Here is a 9600-nt window from a genome sequence, read left to right on the forward strand (position 1 = left end):
TTGCCTTTTTTTTTTTTTTTTTTTTGAGACAGAGTGTCACTCTGTCGCCCAGGCTGTAGTGCAGTGGCACGATCTGGTCTCACTGCAAGCTCTGCCTCCCGGGTTCATGCCATTCTCCTGCCTCAGCCTTCCGAGTAGCTGGAACTACAGGTGCCCGCCACCAAGCCTGGCTAATTTTTTGTCTTTTTAGTAGAGGCAGGGTTTCACCATGTTAGCCAGGATGGTCTCGATCTCCTAACTTCATGATCCACCCACCTCAGCCTTTCAAAGTGCTAGGATTACCGGCGTCAGCCACCGCGCCCAGCCTTGCTAATGGCTTTAACATTATCACTCTGTACCTTCTGAGCACATTCCTTTGTCATTTGATAATGTCCATGATCCTGCAGTGACACCTGTTGATCCTGCTCTTGTGCTGCATGACCAAGCACTTTTTCCCTTCATGTTCTACTGGGCTTCTCTTGTTCTTCTGAATCCAAGGGGTCTTTATTCTTCATTTCCCTCATATAGTGTAACTTTTAAAAGGCTCACATATTAGCTGAGCATGGTGGTGTGCACCTGTTGTCCCAGCTCCTTGGGAGGCTGAGGTAGGAGGATTGCTTGAGCCCAGGAAGTTGATGCTGCAGTGAACTATGATTGTGCCACTAGACTCTGGCCTGGGTGATAGCGAGATCTCATCTCAAAAAAAGAAGACTTCTGTCTGAGTCCATTTGTGTTGCTATGATAAAGTACTACAGACTAGGTAATTTTATAAAGCACAGAAATTTATTTCTCACAGTTTTGAAGGCTGGAAAGTCCAAAGCCAAGGTGCTGGCAGGTTTGGTGTCTGGTGAGGGCCTGCTCTGTGCTTCCAAGATGACGCCTTGTTGCTGCATCCTTTGGAGGTGAGGAACACTGTGGGACAGAAAGAGGGGCAAAACAGGCCTAAGATCGTTCCCTCAAACCCTTTTAGAAACCACTAATCCATTCATGAGGGCAGGACTTTGTCTTCTCCTCTTAATACCACCACAATGGGGATTAAGTTTCAACATGAATTTTAGAGGGGACACATTCAGACCATAACAGCTTCCATTCGGAAGATTTCAGCTCTTTCCTCTGCTGGTAATTGATAGCCACAGTGGCCTTTATCTGCCCTTTGGTCCTGGTTTAGATTGAGTCACTGGCATCTTCCTTGTACCACTCCCTGGCCTCGTTTTCAGAAATTGAAATTGTCTCTCCCACTGCTGCATAGCCATGTATATACCACCTTCTTTTCATCTTTCTTTTTGTTCATCCTGCTGTTTCTTCCGTTTTAAGGTTTTGTTTCCTAACACTGGATAAGTCCGCTTGAATTTCCTTTCTGTGCAGGGCTCCCTTACTGGTTTTGGTACAGTCTGTTAGCATTTTGTTCCTTTAAAAAGACGTCTTTTAAAACCCTCATCGTCTCAATTTCCACTCAAAACGAGGCCAATATTGTCATGTCTGGATTGTTGTACTTAGCTAAATTTATTCGTTTTACTCTTTTTATACTAATTCATCTTTGGTGTTACTGTCAGATATGTTTCCCTGAACACCCCATTTATTCTATCACTAGCTTGACAGCGTAAATCAACAGTTAGTCCTTGTGTTACTAGGATTGCTTCAGCTGCAGTTGTTGGTCAATCCCAGACCAACTAATATAAGCAGAAGTGATTTATTATTACACATCACAAAAAGTGCTGAAGTGGGGCAGCTCCAGGATCGACTAAGTGATTGACTCAGTCAGTCAGCAAGGGCCCATCTAGGTATGTTGGCATTTTCCTTAGATTATCTTCTTTAATGGTCCTCAGATGGCTCTTGCAGTTCTAGTTGATGCCTGTGGATATACCAGTGGCCAGTGAAATAAAAAGGGCTGTTTCTTCACCCATGAGTCTGTCAGACAGGAAAACTCATCCCAGGAGGTCTCAAGCAGACTGATGGTGTTCAACAGGCTAAATTTTTGTCACATGCCCCTGTGTGAGGAAGGCTCTGGAAAGGCAAATGGGGCTATCTCTGTTGGCTTAGATAAATTATGCTTTACCTTTTGGAAGTGGGGCTGGGGATAGAAATGGGTCCTCACTTCCCTGACTGAAGCACATCACCGTAAGGATGGGGGTGGAAAAGAATCAGGTTACTGCCAGCCAGGAACAGGGCGGAAGAACCACTGGGTAAGCAGCACTGTCTGCCTTCACCTTCCTTGGCTTGTCACACCCTTCTTCCCAGCCATCCATCTTCAACTATTTGCTGCAACCCATATGTTTATTCTTGTACTACGTTAATACAAGTCTAGGATCCTGCTCCCATTCGGAGTAGTTCTTTATGGTCTATAGACCTATAATTAAAGATAAATTGAACACATCCAGTCATCCAAATTTAGAGGGATAGAGACAAGTCTAGAGTCCCCCAGTTCCAGGAGGGCAGCAGCAGTGAACACCACATGGTAGCCACTGGTTTACACTGTAGGCTTTGTCAGGATTTCTTTCTGTGGCAGTGAAATAAGCTACCTGAGGAACCTTTGTTTCTGCTCTCCAAGCATAATTTCCTTTTCCATCATCATCTGTGATTAAACTCGAGATGGTCACTGGGGAGACTGCTTTTCTGTAGCTTCAGAATCTCAATTCTCTTGGTGTTTATTTGGAATCCCAGTGATTGCCTTTGGACCACAGCCAGGAACCATATTTAATATGGTCTTGAATCATGTTTAAATAATTTTCAAGCTTTAGAATGCCTGGGCCGGGTGCAGTGGCATTTGTCTGTGATCTGAGCAGTTTGGGAGGCCAAGGTAGGAGGATCACTTGAGGCCAGGAGCTTAAGACCAGCTTGGGCAACATAGTGAAACCCCAGCTTTACCAAAAGTTTTTAAAAATTAGCTGGTCATGATGGCTGTTGCCAGTAGTCCCAGCTACTTGGGATGTTGAAGTGGGAGGATCAATTGAGTCTGGGAGGTTGAAGATGCAGTGAGCAATGATTGCACCACTGCACTTGAATCTGGGTGACAGAGAGGGATCCCGTCTCTTTTTTTGTTTTGTTTTGTTTTGAGATGGAGTCTTGTCTGTTGCCTAGGCTGGAGTGCAGTGGTGCAATCTTGGCTCACTGCATCCTCCACCTCCCAGGTGCCAGTGATTCTCCTGCCTCACCTGAGTAGCTGGGATTACAGGTACGTGCCACCACACCTGGCTGATTTTTGTGTTTTTAGACAGGGTTTCACCATGTTGGTCAGGCTGGTCTTGAACTCCTGACCTCAGGTGATCTGCCCACCTCGGCCTCCCAAGGCGTTGGGATTACAGACATGAGCCACTGTGCCTGGCAAACCCTGTCTCTTTAAAAAAAAAAAAAAAAAAAAGGCCAGACACTCTGGCTCATGCCTGTAATCCCAGCACTTTGGGAGGCTGAGGCAGGCGGATCGTGAGGTCAAGAGATCAAGACCATCCTGGCCAACATGGTGAAACCCCATTTCTACTAAAAATACAAAAATTAGCTGGACGTGGTGATGCATGCCTGTAATCCCAGCTACTCGGGAGGCTGAATCAGAATTGCTTGAACCTGGGAGGTGGAGATTGTAGTGAGCCTACATCACACCACGGCCCTCCAGCCTGGTGACAGAGTGAGATTCCATCTAAAGAAAAAAAAAAGCCTGTCTTTTAGTTACTGGGTTTGGTATTCCCTGATTTTTTAAATTGTTTGAACTCCACCTTGAGGTGTCAAGTATAATCCTATTTTTGCCATTATTGTTACAAAGAGCATGCTGTAGAGAAGATACATTAGATTTCAAATGATGAAAGCAGAGCTATAGGAACCAAGCAAAGATAAGGATGGGTATGTTACCAGCAACAGAAGGAATGGAAGGATAAAATATAGGATTTGATAGTTAGGATGGCTTCAGTATCAAACAGCTGTTTGCCTACCCTGTGCCCATTCTTTTCCGTGACTGCTAGAGAAAACATCTTCAGTCTCTTTTTAACTCTTGTGGTGGTTGCCTCCATATTTATAAATAACCGGCTTATTCTGCTACACTTTGGCTTTCTCCCCCAATGATTGCTCAGTATAGAAAGGTGATTTACTTCTCTTTCACTCTTCTCCGTCCATACCTTCCCACTGTATGCACACTCATGATGGAGACATATCTCTTTGCATGTTCCCATACCTCCATCATTCTGATACAGTTATTTCATATTTTTGGTTAGTTCTGTCTTCAATTTTTATGTTGGTATGACTGATTTCTGTTTATAGGTAAATCATGAAAGTATACAGTGATTTATTTTTATTTCTAAATTTGTATTTTTTTCTGTAGTTAATTTTTTGATTGTTTAATTTTGTTATCATTAAGGTATTCATCATATATGTAACTGCAGACTCTCCTTTCAGTATCTGAATATTCTTGGCTGATACTTTCAGCCAAATTATTAATTGTATTCCTTTTTTCTTCCTAGTGATACTGACTGCTAAGTTTTTCTGACTTCCTTCAGAGTAGCTTAGTTTTTCTTAAGACCGTCTGTGCAATTTTATCCTAGGATCTCCTTTTGGTTTTATTTTCTGTATCCTCTGTCATTTCTTTTCTCGGAGCAACTCGGGTAGCTTCCTGGAAAAGGGTGATAGAAACATTGAGACCTCTGTATCTGAAAATGTTTTGACTTTATTCCTCATTGCTCTATTTTCTGTCCTCTAGTTTTCCTAATGAGAAGTCTGATGGCATTCTAATTTTTGTTACATGGTAGGAAGCTTTTTGTTTCGGTTTTGATTTCTCTGAATAGTTTGAAGAACTGCTTCTTGTCCTGTTAGGGAATGATGTTCCCTCTCAGTTTATTTTTATCCATTTGCTAGGTATTGAGATGTTATTCCCAGGAGGACTGGGCAGTAATCTGCATTGTTCTCTGCAATTTCTCTAGAAGGTAGCATGGTTTTTGGCACATAGTAGGCATTTAATAATTATTTTTTGAATAAATCTAATGTTCATAGATCCCTAATGACATCTTAATTTTATCTTCACTGTTCCTTGTGCCTATTTTGTCTTCTTTATCCAATATGCAAAACTTTTTAACTTCTTATCAGTTTACTATGCCTGTCTTCAGTGTGGTTTTTCTTTATTTTTTTCAGTACCCAGTAGTTTGAGTGTTTTTACACCTGAGAATTTATATATATTCAGATCTGATATCTGAAACTAAAAAAACCTCATGATATGGCATTTCATAGGCAACTTTCTAGTATACTACAATCATGTTATTATTTATAACATATGACTAATTGTTCTCATTTCTAGACACAGTCTGGAAAATTGATGATCTTATGGAATGGCATCAGGAAAATAAAGACAAGCTTGGAAGTACGGGAAAAAGCTTTGAATGCACTACATTTGGAAAACTATGTCTTCTTAGTAAAAATTATCTTTTAAGACAAAACCTCATAAATGTGCCACGCATGGAAAGAGTTTGAAATATATAGATTTCACTAGTAATTATGCTCGAAAGAATCCTAATGGATTTCAGGTACATGGAAAATCATTCTTCCATTCTAAACAGGAGCAAACTGTTACAGGAATAAAATACTGTGAAAGTAATGAATCTGGAAAAGCTGTCAATAAGAAATCACAATTTATGTGCCAACAAGTGTATATGGGCGCAAAACCCTTTGGATGTAGCTATTGTGAGAAAGCCTTCAGCAGCAAGTCATACCTTGTAGTGCATCAGCGAACTCATGCAGAAGAGAAACCCTATGGGTGTAATGAATGTGGGAAAGACTTCAGTAGTAAATCATACCTCATTGTACATCAGAGAATTCATACAGAAGAGAAACTGCATGAATGTGGTGAATGTGGGAAAACATTCAGTTTCAATTCACAACTTGTTATACATCAGAGAATCCACACAGGTGAGAATCCCTATGAGTGCTGTGAATGTGGGAAAGTCTTCAGTAGGAAAGACCAGCTTGTTTCACACCAGAAAACTCATTCAGGACGGAAACCATATGTGTGTAATGAATGTGGGAAAGCTTTTGGTTTAAAATCACAGCTCATTATACATGAGAGAATTCATACAGGAGAGAAACCATATGAATGCAATGAATGTCAGAAAGCCTTTAATACAAAGTCAAACCTTATGGTACATCAGAGAACCCATACAGGGGAGAAACCTTATGTTTGTAGTGATTGTGGAAAAGCCTTTACATTCAAATCACAGCTCATTGTACATCAGGGGATTCACACAGGAGTAAAGCCCTATGGGTGTATTCAGTGTGGGAAAGCATTCAGTTTGAAATCACAGCTCATTGTACATCAGAGAAGTCACACAGGAATGAAACCTTATGTATGCAACGAATGCGGCAAAGCCTTCAGGAGCAAGTCTTACCTTATTATACATACAAGGACTCATACAGGAGAAAAACTCCATGAATGTAACGATTGTGGGAAAGCCTTCAGTTTTAAATCACAGCTCATTATACATCAGAGGATTCATACAGGAGAGAACCCTTATGAATGCCACGAATGTGGGAAAGCCTTCAGTCGGAAATACCAGCTTATTTCACACCAGAGAACTCATGCAGGAGAGAAGCCTTATGAATGCACCGACTGTGGAAAAGCTTTTGGTTTAAAGTCACAGCTTATTATACACCACAGAACTCATACAGGGGAGAAACCATTTGAATGTAGTGAGTGTCCGAAAGCCTTTAATACAAAGTCAAACCTGATTGTACATCAGAGAACTCATACAGGAGAGAAACCCTATGGTTGCAATGAATGTGGAAAAGCCTTTACGTTCAAATCGCAGCTCATTGTACATCAAGGAGTGCACACTGGAATAAAGCCCTATGGATGCAGTCAATGTGAAAAAACCTTTAGTTTGAAGTCCCAGCTCATTGTACATCAGAGAAGTCACACAGGAGTAAAACCATATGGATGCAGTGAGTGTGGGAAAGCCTTCAGGAGCAAGTCATACCTTATTATACATACGAGAACTCATACAGGAGAGAAACCACATGAGTGCAGGGAATGCGGGAAATCCTTTAGTTTCAATTCACAACTCATTGTGCATCAGAGAATTCACACTGGAGAAAATCCCTATGAATGCAGTGAATGTGGAAAAGCCTTTAATAGGAAAGACCAGCTCATTTCACATCAGCGAACTCATGCGGGGGAAAAGCCTTATGGGTGCAGTGAATGTGGGAAAGCTTTTAGCAGCAAGTCATACCTAATTATACACATGAGAACTCATTCAGGTGAGAAACCATATGAATGTAATGAATGTGGGAAAGCCTTCATTTGGAAGTCACTACTCATTGTACATGAGCGAACTCATGCAAGGGTAAACCCTTATAAATGCAGTCAGTGTGAGAAATCCTTCAGTGGGAAGCTACGCCTTCTTGTACACCAGAGGATGCACACAAGAGAGAAACCATATGAATGCAGTGAGTGTGGAAAAGCCTTCATTAGGAATTCTCAACTCATTGTACATCAAAGAACTCATTCAGGAGAGAAACCCTATGGGTGCAATGAATGTGGGAAAACCTTCTCTCAAAAATCAATTCTCAGTGCACATCGGAGAACACATACAGGAGAGAAGCCTTGTAAGTGCACTGAATGTGGGAAAGCCTTTTGTTGGAAGTCACAGCTCATTATGCATCAGAGAACTCATGTGGATGACAAACATTGATAATTTTATGAAACTCCAGAAAGTGAATTTACAAGAAATCACAAAATCATATATAAAGAGAAACTGTGTAAGTGGAATCATCTTGTCGTCTTCCAGAAAACTCATACTGAATAGAAACTTCATGAATACACAGCATATGGAAAGGCATCTACAGAAAGCTGTTCTTTACATGCAGAAGAAATAGTAGAAAATACACAGAAAACTGAATTTAGTAACCACTCTGAAAATTCTCAGCAGCAAGTCATACCTTTTTTAAAAAGTTCATACGGGTGAGGAACTATGTTAAACAAATGTTGTAAAGTCATTTATTAACATAAGATTCACAAAGAGTAAACTTCATGAACCAGATGAATATAGAATAGACTTCTTTGAAATTCATAGTTTACAGGATTTTAATGAGAGAAATTATTGAGCTAATGAATAGAATTAACAAAAGTACAAACATTTTATGTATTGGAAGCATATACCTTGGAGGAACCACGCTGTAAGGGAAAGTTTAAATCTGGAAATGACAAACCCCTAGGGAAAAATATATATATATAGGAGTGAACATCTATGAATGTACCAAATAAGCCACAGCTGGACTGTTAACCTCACCTTATATCAGAAGCTTCATTCTAAAAAAAAAAACCCCAACCTATTATTATATTTTAATATTAATTTTGAAGAATGATTTCCTTTAGGAATCATTTTAAGAGAAATTTTATTCCAGATGTTCCACGTTTTCAGGAAAAAATATCCAGAGAGTTCTACTCTTCATAGCAACATTGTTTCTTTGTGGCTTACCAAATACAACTTGTTACTGGAATGATTTAGTAAAAATGCATTTCCACACTGCAAACATTTTCTTGTGGTATCTTCTGCCCTTTTGAAGCAGCCTTGGCAGCAACCTCTTTAGTTATAGTAATCAATATAAGGCACACTTCATGTGTTTGTGTAGCCTGGAATCTATTCTACCATCACTGGTTAGAACATCTTGATTCCCTCTTAGAGAAACATTCCCTCACAGTGTATGCAGTCATGATGGAACCACCATTCAAGATGCCCTGCCAGGGACTTGGCATGAGCACTGTTGTCAGCTGAGGCTCAAAACTGTACATTGTTAACAGGTTTTTCAGGTTCAGAAAACGCAACATGAGCTTTTGTTCTATGGTGGCATCTTGATTTAATAAGTAGCTATTTCAGTAGAGGTTCCTAGAACAGCTTTTGTTACTGTCATTTTCTTAACCTTGTTCACTTGTCTTTCATTTTGAGCTATTGGGTGTGCTTTTAATACATTCCTTGTTGGATTGCATTAGCCATTGTGTATCTGTTGCATACAGCTTACTAAATCAGACTGCTTCAGAAATGGGTGGTAGAGAGGTGTAGGCAGAAGCTTGCAAGGATATGTGGATATTTGGAAACGGCTGTTTCCCAAGACAGGATGGAAGTCCTTCAAGTCTCCATTTATATTCCACAGCAGAAACTTGGCCCATGCTATGAAGTCATGAAATGAATTGTTGGCATCATGTGCTCACTGAGGCTCTGGGGAAATGGATAAGTTGTCACTGAAAAAATTTAAACAATTCTGGAGTGTGATCAAGAGGGACTGTTTTTGATACCCATGTATATAATGATCTTAAAAATTCAATTTAAAATTATGTGTCATCAGTGATACTACTTAGTTACGTGTAACTATAGAGTCAGAGTGGTGAAAAATTCTGCCAGTTGCTTACTCACAAAATTAGTTTTATTCACTACCTCATCAGGTTTGTTAGGTGAGTGGGCATTAATCTGGGAAGAGTGGGACCCTGGCAGTTAGATTAGGGCTATCTTGGAGGAATATGAGGATTCAACACTGCAAATATTTCTGAAACACCTTCCGCTTTGTACTCTTTATTAGAGGAGGGAACCTTGTCTCTTGCCCAAAGAAATTTTCATCCTTGAAGGTGAGGAATTTAATGGTTTCTGAATACCTAACTGT

At 40.3% G+C, this 9600-nt stretch overlaps 1 protein-coding gene across 1 annotated transcript in view; it reads left to right on the plus strand.

The window, feature by feature from the left end:
- The window catches only part of ZNF268 (zinc finger protein 268), a 25559-nt gene extending 16625 nt beyond the window's left edge, over positions 1–8934 (plus strand). Inside the window, 2 exon segments of the mRNA XM_017895647.1 lie at positions 5252–5383; positions 5386–8934. Coding sequence (XP_017751136.1) covers positions 5252–5383; positions 5386–7637 — 2384 coding nt within the window. The 3' untranslated portion in view covers positions 7638–8934.
- The last annotated feature ends 666 nt before the right edge of the window (positions 8935–9600 follow it).

The sequence above is a fragment of the Rhinopithecus bieti genome, unplaced genomic scaffold (genome assembly GCF_001698545.2).
Source record: "Rhinopithecus bieti isolate Rb0 unplaced genomic scaffold, ASM169854v2 scaffold_27038, whole genome shotgun sequence".
In the NCBI taxonomy this organism is placed as follows: domain Eukaryota; kingdom Metazoa; phylum Chordata; class Mammalia; order Primates; family Cercopithecidae; genus Rhinopithecus; species Rhinopithecus bieti.